Consider the following 20,445-nt stretch of genomic DNA (forward strand, 5'->3'; position numbering starts at 1 on the left):
CCTCACTTATATGTGGAATCTAAAATAAATTCATTTTAAAAAATGAGCTCCAGACACAGAGAAGAGATCTGGGGTTGCCAGAGGTGAAGGATGGAGGGGAGATGAAATGGGCGAGTGGGATCAAAAGGTACAAGCTTCCAGTTATAAAATAAGTAAGTCACGGTGATGGCAGCTACACTTAATAATACTGTATTGTACATTTGAAAGTTGCTAAGAGAATACATCTTAAAAGTTCTCATCACAAGAAAAAAAATTTTGTAACTATGTTGACAGATACTAACTAGACTTAGATCATTTTACAATCAATACAAATATCAAAGCATTATGTTGTACAGCTGAAACTAATATAATATTACATTATCAATTATATCTCAGTAAAAAAATAACAGGATAATGATGACTCTGAATTTGGCAACAGATTAGACATATAACATAAACCAGTTTATAATAGGTCCATGTAGACACAAGAAACAGTTTTCATGAAAATGTTTTAGTCCCTGAGTGGTCCCAACAGTGCTCTGCTTATCAAATGAGAAATTCAGCGCTAGTGAAGTTTTAAGGCTGGAGAGCAAGAATATGCAAATAAGTCACTGGAAATAAGTTTATGAAAAAGGCTGGGAGCCTCCACAAACATTTCCATCTTCACCTTGGATTTATTCATAGCCAATGTCAAGAATCTCCTGTGTAAAATTCCTCCGAGGGAAGAGATTCACTGCCAAATGGTCTGGATATATTAGAAACACAGATTAAAATTAAGAGACTAATTTAATGGCAGAATATTACAATTCTTTCAGTCCTCAAATAGGTAACTATGAAGTTTACATATGGTTATTTTATTTGGGGGGAAAAAACTGTGTATTTTTTATGTAAAGAAAGCAATACTTTGGACTTTAATTCTATTTTTTTTCTTTCTGCCATTTTTTCTTATGCACTTATAACAAAATTTTTATACTACTACAGAAACTGAATGGATCAGCTAAACTAAGAGTAACTGTGAACACAAATTTATCCAAAAAGCAGGTAAGTGGAAATAAGTGTACTGATGGTGTGGTAAAAAAAAAAAAAAAAAAAAAAAAAAAAAATTGACAAATTACATTTAGAAATAAAATCTAATCAACTTATGTTATTTATAGATTGGGAAACCTAGGCAAGAACTAAAGTTTCATGTCATATTTTACATTTTTGTTTTTCCCTTGCCGAACAAGACCACAAGAAAGAATTATGAAAATATTTCTATACAGTACTAATTTTGAATGAATCAAGAAATATCTATAAACAAACATACTTTCATAAGTAAACAACTGATGTATAATAGTCTGGTTATCTATAAATTTTTTGTCTGCCCATCCATGCCTTTAAATAGTCCTGATAACAACATCCCAAGTCCTTGAAGAAATTTCCAGATTCATGTGGTCCTGCTGTCAACAGTGGTACCACCATTCACCCCTACATCAACAGTAGGGGGATTCTGCTCTGGGGAAGAGAAATCACCTCTCTGTTAAGATAAATAAAGCCAAGGGGAGACCAATCTGCTGCTTTCCACAGACGTCTTTCAGCAGCAGGGAGGAAGTCCATTCTGTGTAAGAGATAATTCAAGCTAACACAAAAGGAAACAAACCTCCAAAACAGAGAGCTGCTTGAGAACCAGATCTAGGCAAGTATGAAGCTGCAACTACCCATTCTGAACTTCCCCATTACATGACCTGTATACTTTGCTTTTTTGTTTGAGTTAGAGATGGACTTCTGTCATTAATTACTCATGAATGATGCATGTTACCTATAGCTTAAGTGTATTCACTTATTAAAGCAGGGCCACTGGGAAAGTCTATTGTGTAATAAAATTGTTTTCCAGAAAAGCTGGGGAACAGTTACTAATTAAATAAAAATCATTACATATGAATGGGAAATTTTTCAAGAATGGGAAAATATATTTAAAAAAAGCAATTTAGTGTTACAGAAGGTAGTTCAGAACTTATTACCAAACCACTATAATTATCAGTATCACTTTATAGATGTCTAAAGATATTTCCATTTTAAAAAATCAATCCCATTGGGACACCTGGGTGGTTTAGTCGGTTGAGCATCCAACTTCAGCTCAGATCATGATCTCACAGTCTGTGAGTTCAAGCCCCATGTCGGGCTCTGTGCTGACAGCTGACAGCTCAGAGCCTGGAGCCTGTTTCAGATTTTATGTCTCCCTCTCTCTGCCCCTTCCCTGCTCATGCTCTGTCGCTCTCTGCCTCTCAGAAATGAATAAACGTTAAAAAAATTTTTTTTTTAAATCAATCCCTTTTTCATCTCAACTTACCTATCCATCTGTGTATATGTATGTGTATGTATGCAGATAAAAATCTTTTTTTTTTTTTTCAGAAAGAGTAAATGTACATATTTCACTGGTTTTTGCAACAACTTCCAGAAACATATTTTGTCAAACCAACCCACACTCATGTTTGGGCTGGGTATTGTATGACACTCTAAAAAGCCATACGTATTATTATTCCTAAGATGACCCACATTTCCCATGTCTATTAAGATGAAACTATCTCAAAATATACACATTTTTGTAAATTGTGTTGGGCTTTAAATTACTATTTTTTTTTATTTCGGGCCAAAAAAAAAAATATTTAGGAAAAGACATTCTTGCTAGAACTAGCAACATTTCAATTTCAAAAAGTAAATTTAGATATCTATTCCTTACTCTCAAAGGGCTCAGAAAAGTATAAAATACACAGAGAGAGACTGATAAGGCAAATAATGCATAATGTTAAAACTTAAGGGCATTTGAGGGATGTCTGTATTATTCCTGGATAATACAGGATGTTTTCTGGACGTCTGAACCTCTTTCAACATAAAGGTTAAATTATGATTTTTATAAATACATTTATTTTCTCTTTTGTGAACTTTGTTTTCATATGTATGGCCTTTTTTTTTTTTTTAAGATTTTCACCTTCACCTTATTCATTTGTAAGAAATCTAAGCTTATGAAGCTTTTATTGGATTCACAGTTTTCCAGAAAACCATCTGCCTTTCACTTTAGTTTAAGGTGGTATTCTCCCCCGTGTACTCAAATCTATTTAATGTTTCCTTTAAGCATTTTATTTTATCAGATGGTTGTAATATATCCTTTTCAAGGGTAAACAAATATCCACCTATATTTGCTTCTGGTTTGGGAAAACATGAAAAGGAAAAAGTGATAAAAAACATACAGCACAGTCAGACTGAGGAAACTATTTAATTTACCTATTTCCTTATCCGCTACTCAATTTAAAGAAGAAAACAGGTTTGGTAAATAATAAATTTTAAAATATCTTTTAATCTTTTTACGGTGACTTTGTAGTTTATTTCTATGGCATTCACGTAGCTACCACAAAATGAAAGATGAGAGACACAGACATAGCATAAGCATGCAGAAGAGGAAAAACAATTCAAATATTTTCACGAAGACATTTTACAGATACAAGACTTTCATTAAACTTTCCTTGTATATTGGGCAATATCTAATTGTAATATGAACACAAATTTTGCTAAAATGTGACACAACCTAACAGCAACTATGCCTTTAGGAGTTGGTTCTTGTGGAACACAGAACACTTAAGAAACCAGATAAACCTACAGAAGCTATCCTAGGTAAGTATCCTCGATGGAAGCTTCCCTTTTAGAAGCATCATGCCACTTTGGATAAGACCACAGTCTTTGGCTCGAAACTAGATGGGTTGAAATTGCTCTGCTGTGAAACAGTTATGTGATCTAATACAAACTATTTAAGACATCTGCACCTCAGTTTCCTTACATGTTACCTAAGACAGTAACAATCCTTTGAGGAAGATTTAAACAAGTTAATACATGGAAAACACCTGGAATTGGGACTGGCCCATTCAAAGCACTCAACACATTAGCTATTTTTTTGAACTATTTTTGCATAGTTGAGTCTCATTTAAAAACCGTACCTGCATTTTAACCAAAGGGAATGAAAACTACAAAGAATTTGAGATTAGATTGTCAGCATCTATTATTATTATCTTAGAATAAAAAAATCTATTAAAATCTATATTATTTTTCACTAAGTGCATGTCTTGTTATATATACAACAGAGCAGATAAATACACAAAACTACAGGAAAGGTAGAGATAACTTCATTTAAAAGACTGAACGGAAGCTTCTCATACACCTTGTTCAGTATCAAACACCCATAGATGACAAAAACAAAAGTATAAAGAAAAATGCAAATAACAAACCTTAAAAAGGGAAATATTTTCATCATTTGAAAATGTGAATTTTTTATCATCACAGAAAAGATACAAAAAATTGCCATGTACTAACCCACATAGAAATCATAAACATATTCAAAATATTGCAGGCAACCTTCTTTTATCACAATCTAACAAAATAAGAAATAAAAATAAAATAGGGACAAAAGTGTTGTTAATGCATGAGAATTAAGAAGTCATTGATAATCCATGGATAGAAAGAAATCAACACAAATTACAAATTATATCAATGCTATAAATACAAACATACATCAACCCCAAACTATAGGATACAATGAATGTTACACTAAGAAGAAATATGGCAGCCTTCTCTCCCTTTATTATTAAAGAAGGGACTCACCTTAGTAAAGGAACATGGTACACAGTAAAACCTTACAAAAACAGAACAAGCTGGAAAAGATGAAAGAAAGTGATCAAGATAAAAGTACAAATGAAGGAAATAAGAATGAAGTATAACAGCCATCAAAATAGTCTAAAGGCTAATACTTTTAAAAGCTAAATAAAAAGGTAGAAACATCTTTTGAACATGCTCATGGGGAGAAAAAGTGAGAGTATATGATTAGAAAGGAGAAAGGACATATTCAGAATAAATTAAAATAAGTTATTTAAGAAAACATTCAGGTATATATCAGGCAATTTGTTAACTCAGGTGAAAAATAAATAATTCCCCCAAAAAAGATAAAAGTTATTTAAAAAGTGAACCAAATAGAAGAAGAAAGTTTGAATAATTTCCATAAGAGTTTGAAAGAAGAGTTTAAAAGTTATTATGTTTAAATTTTTTTTTTCAACGTTTATTTCTTTTTGGGACAGAGAGAGACAGAGCATGAACGGGGGAGGGGCAGAGAGAGAGGGAGACACAGAATCGGAAACAGGCTCCAGGCTCCGAGCCATCAGCCCAGAGCCTGACGCGGGGCTTGAACTCACGGACCACGAGATCGTGACCTGGCTGAAGTCGGACGCTTAACCGACTGCGCCACCGAGGCACCCCAAAAGTTATTATGTTTAAAAAGACCAGGACCAGGGGGTTTCACCTATAAGTTCCATCTAATTTTTAAGAAGCAAGGCATTCCAATATTATTCAAACTATTCTAGGCCATGGAAAAATATTAAAATCTCTCCTATTCATTTGGTAAAGTTAAGATCATCTTCATAACCAAATCTGGTAATAAAAGTACAAAAAATATACAAATTATAATTCAATGCCATATATATAATTTTTTTTACTTTTTTTAATGTTTATTTTTTAGAGAGAGGGAGAGACAGAGCACCATCAGGGGAGGGGCAAAGAGAGAGGGAGACACAGAATCTGAAGCAGGCTGCAGGCTCCAGGCTCTAAGCTGTCAGTACAGAGCCGGATGCAGGGCTCGAGCTCAAGAACTGCCAGATCATGACCTGAGCGGAAGTCACACACTTAACTGACTGAGCCACCCAGGCAGTCCAAATGGCATTTAATAAAATATAAGATTTGGCCATCTATCAAAAGGATAATATATATGATCAAGTGGACTTCATTCCAAGAACAAAAGAATGGCTCAATACAAGATATGTATCATCATCAACAAATTGAGGGATAAACTAATTAAAATAATAAATGAAAATTCAGTCATTCCTAACAAGAAGAGGGTATTTAGTTACCAAATAGAAGTATTTAAACATAACACTTAACAAAAACATTAATTCACATAGAAATAATTAGTCCTTACACTTCACTAATTAAATGTCTGAGATACTCTTAATATAGTCAAATACCTTAACTATGGTGAAGTTTGGTGGTAAGAATTGAGAAAGATGAACAAATTTCAAATTTTCCACATATATATATATCAAACACACACAAGCATATACATATCTGTGTACATGCATTCACGCACATAAATACTATCAAATACGTATATAAAAATGTAAGTGTGATCCCTCACAGAAAGCATATACAACATACAAAATTACACAATTGCATTTGTTCTATGTTAAAATACTAGGTTACCTGTTTGGGCAGGCGGAACAAAGAATTCTTATAGAAAATGTCCTTAGCCTGGCTCCATGTACCATCAATGATGATGATTGTGGAAGGATAAATAGGAGAATCTAATATAAATTCTTCCAAATTAGCAGCTTCAGCCCCTGGATATAATATTAATGTATCAGACTTCCGACAAACAGTTGAAAGTTCAGGATCTCTAAAAATTAAAAAAAAAAAAAATCATTAGTAGTTTGTGAAGGGAAAGAAGTTTTATTATTCTTAGTGTGCTTCCTTCAAAAATATACACCAAAGCATTTTGGTACTGGAGATGTAATAAGGAAAGAGACAGCCACTGTCTGGAAGTAACAAAACACCCTCGAAGGGAAGGAAACAAGTTAAAGAGTCAATTAAAGATAATTAATGGCATCTTCTTCAAACTGATAAATGGCATCCACAAAAATGTACAGCCAACATCATATTTAACAACGTCCCCTGAGACTGGGATCAAGGTAAAAACGCTGGCTTTCACCACTCCTAATACATATTGTACTAAAGCTTCCAGTTACTGCAATAAAGCAAGAAAAAGAAGTAACAGGCATAAAGGTCAAAATGACCTTATCTCTAGATATGCTATCTCCACACAAAGTTCTAGGGGTAAGCTACAGAACAATTTCAATAAATACCAAATGAATTTAGAAAGTCACTGGGGGTTGATACATAAAACCCACCTGTTTTCCAATATACTAGAGGCCAAAAACTGAAGACCAGCATTTTTAAATTCCATTTACAAAGGACACCAAAAGCAGTAGGTCTCTGAACGATTCCTCATGGTTACATCATGTACTCTAACAAAAGCTTAAATTAATCACTCCATTGCCAGATTAATATTAAATCAATAATCTTAATTGGCTTTCATTTAAGAGCCATCAGCAAATAATAATTTCCTGAATAAGCACTACATCACGCACTTAATATGGTTCAAAATGGGATGAGCTATCTGAAAAAGGGTCAAGTTTCTCATCCAGAAACAAATTTGTGGACAGGTCAGACGGCCAAATGTCAAGGATGACCCAAATAGTTGCTATTTCTACCACTATAAATGCTCACCACTTTTGCGATTAATTAGATCCAAGCTGCAGTTGGATCAAGTTGGGATAGATCTATATTCACCCAAGAATTATAGAGAAACAAACTATCATTCATTATAAAGAGTCTCTATATGAAAGAAGTGTCACAATGGAAATGATGTGGACACTCCCCCATGTGAAGAGTTCTGGTTTTCACTTCCATTCCCAGCCAAATGGCAAAATTCCCAACAGCAGCACTAAGCCCAGAGCAAATCTCACCTCTGAGGGCAAGGCAATGAAAAGCTTGCATAAGAAAATATTATATGAGAAAGTGTTCTTAAACAATAGTTTCAGAGAAGGGAAAACACAATTTTATAAAACTCTAACATGATGTTATTTTCATAATATGAAGCCAAATAATAAAGGAACCCAAAACAATAAAGGAAGGAAAAAGTCTGGTCACTTCCCTGAGCCTGGAGCCAGTATGAGTCTTACTTACTCTTTTGAAATCTTCATATTTTCAAAAGTTAAATTTTGTATGAAAGTAGATTTAACTGTGTTAGATAGGATCAGAATAATTTGTGAAGGCTTTGTGAATGGGCAGAAAAGCAAAAAAAAAAAAAAAATGCTTCAAAGTTAAAAAAAGACTTGTAGAAAAATTTAAATATATAATATATAATTTATATTTTTTGATAATGGGTTATATAATAGAGTATGAAATAAGATCCAAGAACATTATAGAAGTGTCAGTGAAGTTATCAACTAATGGGCTACTGTCTATAAAAAATACTGGGCTTCATCAAAAAGAATATTTTAAATATGACAGGAGAAGGCATTCTATCCTTTAAAAAAACATGACATGCTGTAACAAGAATACTAAATATAGTACTAGTCGCTCTGCCTTAGAAAGCTTTAATGGTCTAAAAATGGATAAATATGTGTTTATTTACATAAATGTATATCATATATAATTGTTAATTAAAAAAAGAAAAAACAAAACTAAATCTAATACAAGTACTCTATCATCCCAAAGGCAGTTTTAACCAAAATGAAATAAACAGGAAAATATGCCTTTAAAAGGCTCAACATATATTACTATGGAATTCAGATAATCCCTTTGTCTATTGCACTCTGGCTCATGTTTTTTGAGGGTCTTTTTGTTTGCTTTGATTGTCTTACATATATATATATATATATATATATATATATATATATATATATATATTTTTTTTTTTTTTTTTTTTTTTTTTTTTTTTTTTACCTCTGCCAATGTACCATGTTCTGGGTCTGAAGGATAAGGTAAAGGAAATCATTTTTAAAGCTCTGTGTAGCTAAGAGTTATGCTAAAGTGCCCTAAAAAGTAATTTACCTTTCTTCACTGAAGCGACGACCAATCTTGACTTTACACTTGTCCTGGGGGAGGCATGCTGCTAAAAGGGGAACTGTCCGCAACACTTTGTTTTCCTTTAATTAAAAAATTAATCAAAACATAGATTTGCATGTAGACAAACACACTTTTAAAACTTTCATGATGAACATCTGATTCATTACGTGATAGATAACTTTCACAAGACTTGTATTACAGACCACAGCTGAATAAAAAGAGCTAGTTTCTCTGAGTTATCAGTATTAATAGAATACAAGTGCACATTTTCCTCTACTTGAGTGTGTTTCGAGGTTTACTAATCAAATAAGATAACATTAAGCTAACTATTGGTTAAGATTATGAAAAACGAAATTTGTGTTTAACTAAATTGAATAATTTATTCTACATTTCAGTAGTAATTATATTTTATAGTACGTCAACTTGAAGATAACTGCCTAAATCTTTATATCCAGAAAAAAAGTGCTGAAAAAAAAAAAATAATGGGTCATATCAAAGGGACACAGAAACCAATCTTAATTTAAAGAGCTCTCAATGACCAAAATGGAACAATGTGAGTAACAAAGTAAGTAGCAAACTATTTGGATTATGACCCAAAATGCAAAATAAATAAATAGGAGAGACAAATCTTCCTTACAGAAGAATTCCAAGTAATAAACATAAGTACTCCATAATACAGCAGGTGGAGCTTGCTTAATCTCTCCTACCCACCTGAATGCAGACTGGATTTGTGGCCTACTTCCAAATAATAAAGGGTATAGAAAGAGGAAAAATATAAAAACTTTAGAGTGGGGAAATATGGTGACCATTCCTATAAACTCCATTAACTATCATCCGTGATTTTTTTTCCAATGTCCTAGCTTCTAGCACTAAAAACCACCTTTTTGTCCCAAGAATCTTATCCTTTAGGGCATGTGGGTGGCTCAGTCATTTGAGCATCTGACAATGGGTCAGGTCATGATCTCACAGTTCACAAGTTCGAGTCCCACACAGGGCTGACCGCTGTCAGGACAGAACCCACTTCGGACCCTCTGTCCCCCTCTCTCTCCAACCCTCCACTGATTGAGCTTGCTCGCTCGCTCTCTCTCTCTCTCTCTCTCTTTCTCAAAAATAATAAATAACATTTAAGAAAAAAGAATCCTCTCCTTTATCCTAGTATACCCAACTGATTCACTATTTTGCCTGAGCCTCCTTCCTCTGGTTATTTTGGTCTACAGTGGTCAGTCACTGTCTGGCTCTTCTCCACCAGCCCAACTAGGAATGCCAAGCCTGATCAAGTAAGTGATGGAGTCCCTCTCTAACCAGTTCACCTACATACAGCCCCTGTTACCTTTATCAATTTATGTAACACTGCTTCATATATCCTCAAAGTAAATTATTTCACCATGATAGCACAATACACACAGCATATTAATACACAAAACAGTAATGTTATACAGAATTTACTAAAGTAATTAAAAATAACTTTGTAATTACATTACATATGTTGGTAACAAAAACAAAAAGTATGGCTAGTAACAGTATTCATCAACCACTCACACACACATACACCCTTCAGGGACATTTTTGTGTCAACCTCTTTGCCCCTAAGTCTCTGAAGTGTTGATTACAATAATACAAAAAGGTAAATCTAGAGACGCTGAGGACAGTTAAATTCATCAACCTAAAAGTTGGCAAACGAAATAGGAGAGTCAGAATTTGCTGGGACTATAACTAAAAAGAAAATGCAGCAAGCCAGAGCTGTGAGGGAGCCTGAAACTAATGTGGAGTAGCTCCTACGAGAAAAGGGACAGGAGGAGGGGGGAGGAGAGGTTTAGGACATTTTCCAGCGTGTCCTACTGTCTTCTTCCCTCCTTACAACCTCTGAGACTATGATACATTCTTAAACCACTCTCCGAACTTCTATCAACATACAGATAAATGTCAAATTAAATAGTGCCAAAAGATCTATAATGTTCCCAGATACACTCCCCAATACCACTTCCCAGAAGCAATCACTTTAACTCTTTCAGCTATTTCCTTTGGTAGTTATCTCCATATTTCTATATAATGTGTCTTACTAATTTTTGATTTATCAAATTTAAATACTATCTACAAACTACCATTTATTATCATAATAGCTGACTTCAATGTACATAATAATACACTGACTGATTCATGTAATACTCACAATAAACCAATAAAGAAGTACACCTTTTATCATGTCCATTTTACTAATGATGAAACGAAAGCACAGAGAGGTTAATTAACTTGCCCAGGGTTGCAATTTACAGAGCTATTAAGGCTTTAAACTCAAGCAATCTGGCTCCTGAGCCCTTCCTCTTAATTAATGCACTGTGTCACAACAGCCCCTTAGAATAAATGAGGATTTACCTTTCTTCCATCACTCCTTACTCTCATATCATCTAATATTTTTAGTTAAATCAATCAACAGTGCTTACATCACTATGGTTACATATACACTGTTCACAAAAGGTCATGTGGTCTCACAGAACATGTCCTCCTTGTAAATATTTTTGTTATTTTGAAGGGTTTTATTTTATCCTTAAGTAGTTTTCTACATACATATATCTACTCTTTGAAATGCTCCGTCATATCACCTCCATATCATCCGCTCCACCAAATCTTTTTTTTCCACAGCCCCCCTCCTAAAGCCTACCCAAGTGGTCTTGATCACTTTTAATTTTGAATACATTTTTATTTTTTTAAAAAAAGTGTGCTGACATTAAGCACAAGGCAACCCAGTATTATTGAGTTAGATTAAAACTAGAAAGCTCCTTGGATGATAAGGAAAACAATATGGATGTACTTGCATAGAACTGTACAAAACACACATAACTGTAGATGGATCACCTACACCATGAACTAACCATGAAAGAAAGAAGGGAAGGAAGCAAAAAAGGTGAGGAAGAATGAATAAATGAAGGAATAAAGGAATGAATAAAATATTTGAAAGCATTTAAATTGCCACAACTCAATGAAAACACCTACTTTTCTGAACTTTCACTTATTTTAATTTATTATTGAAGCATAGTTGACACACAATGTTATATTAGTTTCAGGTATACAATACAGCGACTTGACAACTCTATACATTACACAATGCTCACCACAATAGATGTAGTTACCATCTATCACTGCACATTATTACAATATTAGTAACTATATTCCCTATGCTGAAATTTTCATTTCCATGATTATTTACTTTATAACTGGAAATGTGTACCTCTTAATGCCCTTTACCGATTTCACCCATCCCCCTACAACCCTCTCCTCTGGCAACCACCAGTTTGTTCTCTGTATTTATGAGTCTGTTTGTGTTCTTTATTTGTTCATTTGTTTTGTTTTTTAGATTCCATGTGTAAGTGAAATCATATGGTATTTGTCTTTCTCTGTCGGACTTATTACACTTAGCATAATATACTCTCCATGTCTACCCACGTTGTCACACAAACGGCAAGACCTCATCCTTATTTTACAGGTGAATCATATTCCATTGTGTGTAAGTGTGTGTGTGTGCATGTGTGTGTGTGTGTGTGTGTGTGTGTGTGTGTGTAGTACACCACCTCTTCTTTATCCACTCATCTACTGATGGACACTTAGGTTGCCTCCATATCTTGGCTATTGTAAATAATGCTCCAATAAACATAGAGGTGCATATATCTACTCAAATTAGTGTTTTCATTTTCTGTGGGTAAATACTCACAGATGGAATTATTGGTCACATGGTATTTCTATTTTAATTTTTTTAATGTTTATTTATTTTTGAGAATGAGACAGAGACAGTGCACACAAGATGGGCAGGGACAAGGAGAGAGGGAGAGAGAAAATCCCAAGCAGGCTCCGTGCTGTCAGCATAGAGCCCAATGTGGGGTTCAATCCCACAAACCATGAGATCATGACTTGAGCTGAGATCAAGAGTCAACCACTTAACCGACTGAGCCACCCAGATGCCCCTCTATTCTTAATTTTTTGATGAACCTCCATACTTTTCATACTGGATGTACCAATTTACATTCCCACCAAAAGTGCACAAGGCATCCTTTTTCTTCATATTCTCAACATGTTATTTCTTGTCTTCTTGATACCAGTCATTCTGACAGGTGTATAGGGTAATATCTCATTGTGGTTTTGCTCTGCATCTCCCTGATAAGTGATGTTGAGCATCTTTTTGTGTATCTGTTGGACATCTGTATTTCTTTCTTGGAGAAATGTCTATTCAGGTTCTATACCCATTTTTAATTGGATTATTTGTTTTTGGATGTTGAGTTGAATAAATTCTCTATGTATTTTGGATATTAACCCTTTATCAGATTTATCATTTTCAAACACCTTCCCATATTCATTTTGTTTATTGGTTCCTTCACTGCGCAGAAACCTTTAATTTTGGTGCATTACCAGCACCATTTTTTACACTGTATTTTTTATTTTGTTTCCCTTGCTTGAGGAGACATATCCATAAAAATGCTGTTAAGGCCAACGTCCAAGACTTTACTGTCAATGTGTTCTTTCTGGAGTTTCATGGTTTCAGGTCTCACATTTAGGACTTTAAACCATTTGGGGTTTATTTCTGTGTATGGTATAAGAAAGTGGTCCAATTTCACTGTTTTGAATGTAGCTGTCCAGTTTTTCTAACACCATTTGTAGAAGAAACTATCTTTTCCCCATTGCATATTCTTGCCTCATTTGTTTGTAGATTAACTGACCATGGAAGTGTGGGTTTCCTTCTGGGCTCTCTTTCCTGTTCTATTGATATATGTGTCTCTTTTTGTGCTAGTACCACACTATTTTGATTTCTATAGCTTCGGAGTATATCTTAAAATGTGGGATTGTAATACCTCCACCTTTGTTCTTCTATCTCAAAATTGCTTTAGCTATTTGGGGCAGTTTGTGGTGATATGCAAATGTTAGGATTATTTGCTCTGGTTCTGTGAAAATGCTATTGGTATTTTATTTTATTTATTTTACTTTACTTTACTTTACTTTACTTTACTTTACTTTACTTTACTTTACTTTACTTTACTTTACTTTAGAGAGAGAGAGAGAATGTGAACAAGAGCAGGGGAGGGGCAGAGGGAGAGGGAGAGAGAGAATCTTAAACAGCCTCCACACCCAGCACAGAGCCTGATGCAAGGCTCAATCTCACCACTGTGAGATCATAAGCTGAACCAAAATCAAGAGTCAGACACTTAACCAACTGAGCCACCCAGGTACCCCTACTGGTATTTTAAAAGGTATTGCGCTGAATCAGTAGAATGCTATGGGCATTACAGACATTTTAAAAATGTTAATTCTTCCAATCCATGAGCATGATATACCTTTCATTTGTTTGTGTCCTCATCAATTTCATTCACCAACATCTTAATAGTTTTCATGCTAAAGGTCTTTCACCTCCTTGGTTAAATTTGTTGCTAGGTATTCTATTCTTTTTGGTACAATTATAATTGAAATTGATTTCTTTGTTTATCTTTCTGATACTTCATTGTTAATGTATAGAAACATAACAGATTTCTATATACTAGCGTATCATGCAACTTTACTGAATTCATTTATTAGTTCTTGTAATTTTTTGGTGGAGTCTTTAGGGTTTTCTGTAGTACAATGTAATCTCAAATAATGACAGTTTCACTTCTTTCTTACCAATGTGGAAGGCTTTGAAAACATTAAAATTGCCACACATCAATGAAAACACCTATATTTTAAATGCCATATTATGTCCGGAACCACAAAATAATGAAACGACATGATACTACATACACTGCAAAATGAAAAAAGCATTCACTATCAAAAGTGAAGTTTTATCCAAAACCATTACTGCTGATAAACTCATTTTTGTTATAAATTTGAGTTGCAGAGTGTTGCAAGTTTAAATGCAGCAAAATGGGGCACCTTGTTCAGTCAGTGAAGTGTCCAACTCTTGATTCCAGATCAGGTCCTGATCTCACAGTTCGTGAAATCAAGCCCCACAGCAGGCTCTATAGTGATAGCTCAAAGCCTGCCTCGGATTCTCTCTCTCTCAAAATAAAAAATAAAACCTTTTTATAAAAATAAAAAAATGAATAATTACAGCATAAATAATTATGGTGACCAAACTGTTCAAATCCTAACAAAAGCATGTTGTTAACACTGACAAAAGGGCTGCTCAATAAATGGAATATTTAATAATTTACAATAAAAGAATAAGTGTTTTCATCATTTGGAAAAGGAAAAAGACTGATATCTTTAAAGACTTTGTTAAAGATTTAAAATAGCATATACTTCAAAAATTTAAGGGAAAAAAATCCCTTCTTCAAAAGCCTAATTCAATAGATGATATCCTGAGTTCCCAAATGTTAGAAGAATTTTAACTTCAGTCAATCTAAACCCATTTTGTACCATGCATCAACTAATTTCATAATGATTCTCTTTTATGGTTATCAATCAAATCCTTCCCTCCATTCTTCATTACTGTAGCTAATCAAGAGTTACAAACACCAGCATGTGCATAATTCTCACATATATAAGAAAATATTAATTAAAAAGTCTTTATATACAACACATATGCTATAATATATACATATTTGTTCTATTCATTTAAAGAAATAAAACTTTATATATTCATTTTCTAACACTAAAATGCTGACATTATTTCTACTTATCAAGAAACATTAAGAAATATAAACTATGATCAAAATTTAAAAAGCAACAAGTTTCTTAGTTCTTCAATCACAAAAATCTCATTTTTTCTTCATGCAAAATGGTTGGGGTTCTCAATTTCTATACTCTTCAATTACAGTTTTTTGTGAAACAATACTGTTTTATGAAATAACCATTTTTATCTGTCTCTAAAGCATATGACACTATACTATGATATAACATACAAAAGAAACTATTTTTTCCCAAAGACAAAGCATTTATCATCAATTTATTTCAGAAATGTTAAAGAGCTGGGAGGTATAAGGATATTCATTGGTGTGTTTTCTCTTATGTACTAATATTCTATTTGCAATTATGTATTTTATAAAATCTTACCTCTGCTGGATGTTGAATTATGTACAAATGAGTAGAGATATGCAGAGGATGCAATGGTAGAAATGGACACAAACATACTTTCTGAGGCCGGCTAAAGGGCAGAAAGAAAAAGGAAACCTGTAAATGCTTAAAATACAATGAAAGAACAATAACCCAAAACCTGAACATAATCCCTCTTCTCTATGTAAAGACATTTGCCAAAGCTGCATTCTTTTAAAATGAAACACCAAGAGTGATTCAATCAATTAGACTTTAGATATGAGCATTTGGAAAAAGATTCAAGTAAATTCTTTACCATCTATATAGATCAAAGTAACTCAAAAAAATCTGGCCTGAGTTATTAGTGAAGAATACTCATAAGCCATCAACATGGTCTTTCTATTCCTGAGGCAACACTTCTAACTTGCATTCCAAATCAAGAAAAGATCTGATGTCAAAGAGAAATTCGGCAACTCTTCTAAATCATCTGATATTGGAGGGAACAATATGATGATAAAATATAGGAATACACTTACCACCTAGAAAAGAGTTCTAATCAAACTTGCCATCAATCGACACAAAGAGCTTACCAACTGTAAGAAGAAACCCAAATGGGCCACCAGATTACATTTAGCTAGAATTATATCCACAGAATGTCTGCCTTATCCATTTATTTTCCCTTTTGTTATTGTTTGTCATTTTTGTTTTACTTACCTCTTAGTGATGTACTATTGTTTTAGTAACACTTATACTCATTACAAAATTCAAATGGGATAAAAGTATACATTTCCATCTCAGTCCTCCAACCTAGGGGATCAGTTTCTTGTGTGTCCTTCCAAATGTATTATAGGAATATACATGGATCTTTTACCATTAAAACCTATATTTGATGTGTGTGTTTACAATATAAAATTCATCAAACAGCCAGATAGAGTATATCATGGGAGTACATTTTCATGACAGGTCACTCTTACAGGCAAATGTTACATGCCATTACAACAGTACACAGTGAATCTTAAAAGAAATTCCCAACAGCATACTATTACTACTACAAAACTGTTATCAATTCCTTCTTCAGTTTAACTTACGTAGAGTTATAGCCTGAAGAAATGATTACATTAATAAACCACAGAGTGTGAGTAAATTGGTTCAATTAAATCTACCACCTCATTCTGTAAGAAAGTGTCAAACCTATGCTCCTGCTGAAGAAATTATCTAGATGATATCTTAAATGGAGAAACATATTGCACAACATGACCACACCTCCCCTCTCCACCAAGGAACCTAGAATGGATGGTCAATCCAAGGAAAACCATCATAATCCACTTTCCAGTGATAGCTGACATGATTCAGTATGATTACTCTGCCCTACAATGGATTCCCTGTTAAGAATGGGAGCAGAGTTATAGGGATGGAGAGCATCTTTCAGTGGTCATAAGAAGAGTAAACACGAGTAAATACAGAGAGGAGCAAAGATGGTTGACAGAACTAGGTATATTGACAAAGAGGTCAAAGGCTGCAATTAGAAAAGACTCCTCACTGAGCAGAAAGATGAAGAGGATGAAATACATCCAAATTCTAAAATTTTAAGTTGCTGCCTTTTTATATGAAACTCTACATAACTAAAATGCACAATCCGATGTCACTAAAATTCTTTTGTAAAATGTAATTTAATATCAAATGGAGGCAATTTAAAAATTCAGAATTTAAATGGATATCACCTTAAATACCTGTTAAGCTGTTTGACACTTAGACTATGAGAGAATGCAAAAAAAAAAAAAAAAAATCAAATATCCTATATAGGAAACATTCACTTATCAGTAAACTCAAAAAATTGAAAAATCCAGTCAAGTAAACAACCTGGGTAGAAGCTATAGATTTCTGTGGGCATTACAACACTAGGTAAAATAAACCCTGAAAATAACATCTTTAGCTTATCACACATATAGTGATTATAAAAGTCCTCAGTATGACACTTGAGACACTGCAGAGAACTGCTCTGCTTTTCATGTCTGACCAAAACCTTTGTTCATAAAAGAAAAAGAAAAAAAAATTCAGTTACTTGAAATGGTAGTTTCCTTCCTAGGAACACATCTTTGAACTTTAGGAGGATTTAGAATTAAGTAGTTTGGAGAGTTCCACTTCCAGGAGGACAGGAAAAGCTGTTTCACAGACCAAAAGTCCAGTGAAATAAGCAAAGCTGACCAAAACTATTTTAAAAAACAATCACTGGGGCACCTGGGTGGCTCAGTCGGTTAAGCGTCCGACTTCAGCTCAGGTCACGATCTCACGGTCCGTGAGTTCGAGCCCCGCGTCAGGCTCTGGGCTGATGGCTCAGAGCCTGGAGCCTGCTTCTGATTCTGTGTCTCCCTCTCTCTCTGCCCCTCCCCCGTTCATGCTCTGTCTCTCTCTGTCTCAAAAATAAATAAACGTTAAAAAAAAAAAATCACTGAAAAATAGAAATACCCTATAACCCAGCATACTGGGTATTTATCCAAAGAATACAAAACACTAATTCAAAGGAACACATATACTATGTTCATAGAAGAATTATTTACAGTAGCCAACATATGGACACAACCCAAGTGTCCATCAAATGATGGAAGGTGTGGGGTGTGTATATCCATACATATAGTGAAACATTATTCAGCCATAAAAAAGAATTAAATGTTGCCATTTGCAACAACATGGATGGAGCTAAAGAATAAAACGCTAAGCAAAATAAGTCAGTCAGGAAAGACAAATGCCGTATGATTTCACTCATACGGGGAATTTAAGAAACAAACAGGCAAAGGGGAAAAAAAGGAGTAAGAGACAAAGTAAAAAACAGACTCTTAACTATAGAGAACTGACGGTTACCAGAGGGGAGATGGGTGGAGGGATGGTTGAAATAGATGATGGGGATTAAGGAGAGCACTTGTCGTGATGAGCATTGGGTCATGCATGGATGTTTGGATCACCTTATCGTACACCTGAAACTAATATAACACTATGCTAACTTAAGTGGAATTAAAATATAAAGTTAAGAACAAAAAACAATCACTGTAAGTCCCTTGCAATTTTCTAGGGCATATTCAAACAAAGAAACATTACTCCAGAAAATCTACTAAAACTTGGTATTGGGACCATTTGTGGCATCTGAGCCATAACCAATTTCCTACCCTGCCCCAGGTCAAGCTGACAAACTCCACTCCATGTAGGTGTGACCAAGAGAACCAACCTCCCTCTCAGTTCTTTTTTTTTTTTTTAATATTTATTTATTTTTGAGAGAGAGGGAGACATAGACTCCAAAGCAGGCTCCAGGCTCTGAGCTGTCAGCACAGAGCCCAACGTGGGGCTTGAACTTATGAACCGTGAGATCATGACCCGAGCCAAGGTGGGACACTTAGGACGCTTAACTGGTTGAGCCACCCAGGCGCCCCACTCCCTCCCAGTTCTTAATCAAGGCTTATCCCTTATGTCACAAACAAGGCAGGCCACCAGCATTTCTCACCCCCTCCACTCCAAGCAGGCTAAATTCCTGGCAAGTGTGGTCAAGAGAGCAGAGGCTGCCTTCCTCCACACAGCCTTCCGCCTATAAAACAAGCTTTACCGCAGTGCAGGAGGCTGGCGATGCTAGAGCTCCAAGCGTCCTCAACCTAGTCTGCTCACAGAACTTAAGTTTGACACCAGAAGCAGCAAGCCACAGGCTTGCTCAGCCCTGTACCCAGAACACTGGCTAGGAGAGTCTGCCCAGGAGAGGCAGACTGTAAGAAAAGAGAGCTCTGAAGCTCTCCCTAAAGGGACTGACTTCATTTGAAACAGAGTGTGAGCAAGTTCAAGCCTAAGGGTGCTCTCAAAGACAATAACTCCTCTTAATAGAGACCAACAAGCTGTATCATAAGCCAGACAGGGGATCAGAAAGAACCATGGAAGAGACAGCTTAAGAAGAGCCCACCTGCAGTCCGAGCAAACCTCAAAGAGTGGCCTCAAAAACTACCCCTGCCTGCTTGTAAGTGGATCAGACCGTTGAGATATGTATAGCCTAGGGCCCTGGATAGAAAGGATAGGACAATCAGCCGGTAATTAGTGGAGCCTAACAAGCAGGATGTTTTACCAAAAGAAGAAGGCATCTTAAGGGAAAGATCTGGAAAAGAGACCTTCAAAGAGAACCCTGGTAAAACCACTGCGATAGTGGTCTTCTTTAACAAAAACCTCTGAGTTGTATACCTTAAAAGAATGAATGCCACGACATGTGAATCATATCTTAATAAGGCTGTTGTTTTTAAAAATGTGAAAATGTGGTGGAAAAATAATGTTCAACCTAAATTAAGTAAGAGACAGGCATTTTGCTACTAGACGGCATTATGTTACGTGAAGGGGGGGCTTCCTTTCCACTTTTCACCCCAGCACCTAGCATAACAAGCTACCAATGAATACTGCAGAACACATGATGGGATCCCTCTGCATTCCCTCCTGCCTCCACTTTGGGACACCGTTCTCCTCCTACACAATTCCTCATCCTACCCCTCCCGTTGCTAACATATCACATATTGATCTCTCCTTCCTTTCCTCTCTAATATTTAAGCAATTAGTATGTATTACAAATGAAATTCAGAGTCTCAGATCTCCCTTTGCTGTAATTTGTGACCATCCTGGTAAGCAATAACACCTGAGACAAAAAGATTTACCGAAGGAAATACTTACCAAAAGCAAAAAGGAAAAACAGCATTTTATGTGTAAAAACCATAACGATGATTTAAGCTAAAATTAATTCTTTTGGTTTCTACTTTGACA

General features: G+C 34.9%; 1 protein-coding gene across 7 annotated transcripts in view; it reads right to left on the reverse strand.

The window, feature by feature from the left end:
• Positions 1 to 20,445, reverse strand: part of DTWD2 (DTW domain containing 2) — a 462,321-nt gene that overhangs the window by 422,713 nt on the left and 19,163 nt on the right. For all 7 annotated transcript variants that reach the window (XM_023254474.2, XM_023254475.2, XR_006598135.1 and 4 more), the window contains exons 2-4: positions 15,691 to 15,781; positions 8,665 to 8,759; positions 6,253 to 6,445 (exon numbers count right to left, since the gene is read on the reverse strand). In XM_023254474.2, the coding sequence (XP_023110242.1) occupies positions 6,253 to 6,445; positions 8,665 to 8,759; positions 15,691 to 15,781 (379 nt within the window). The remainder of the gene's footprint in view (positions 1 to 6,252; positions 6,446 to 8,664; positions 8,760 to 15,690; positions 15,782 to 20,445) is intronic.

This window comes from Felis catus, chromosome A1 (genome assembly GCF_018350175.1).
Source record: "Felis catus isolate Fca126 chromosome A1, F.catus_Fca126_mat1.0, whole genome shotgun sequence".
NCBI lineage: Eukaryota > Metazoa > Chordata > Mammalia > Carnivora > Felidae > Felis > Felis catus.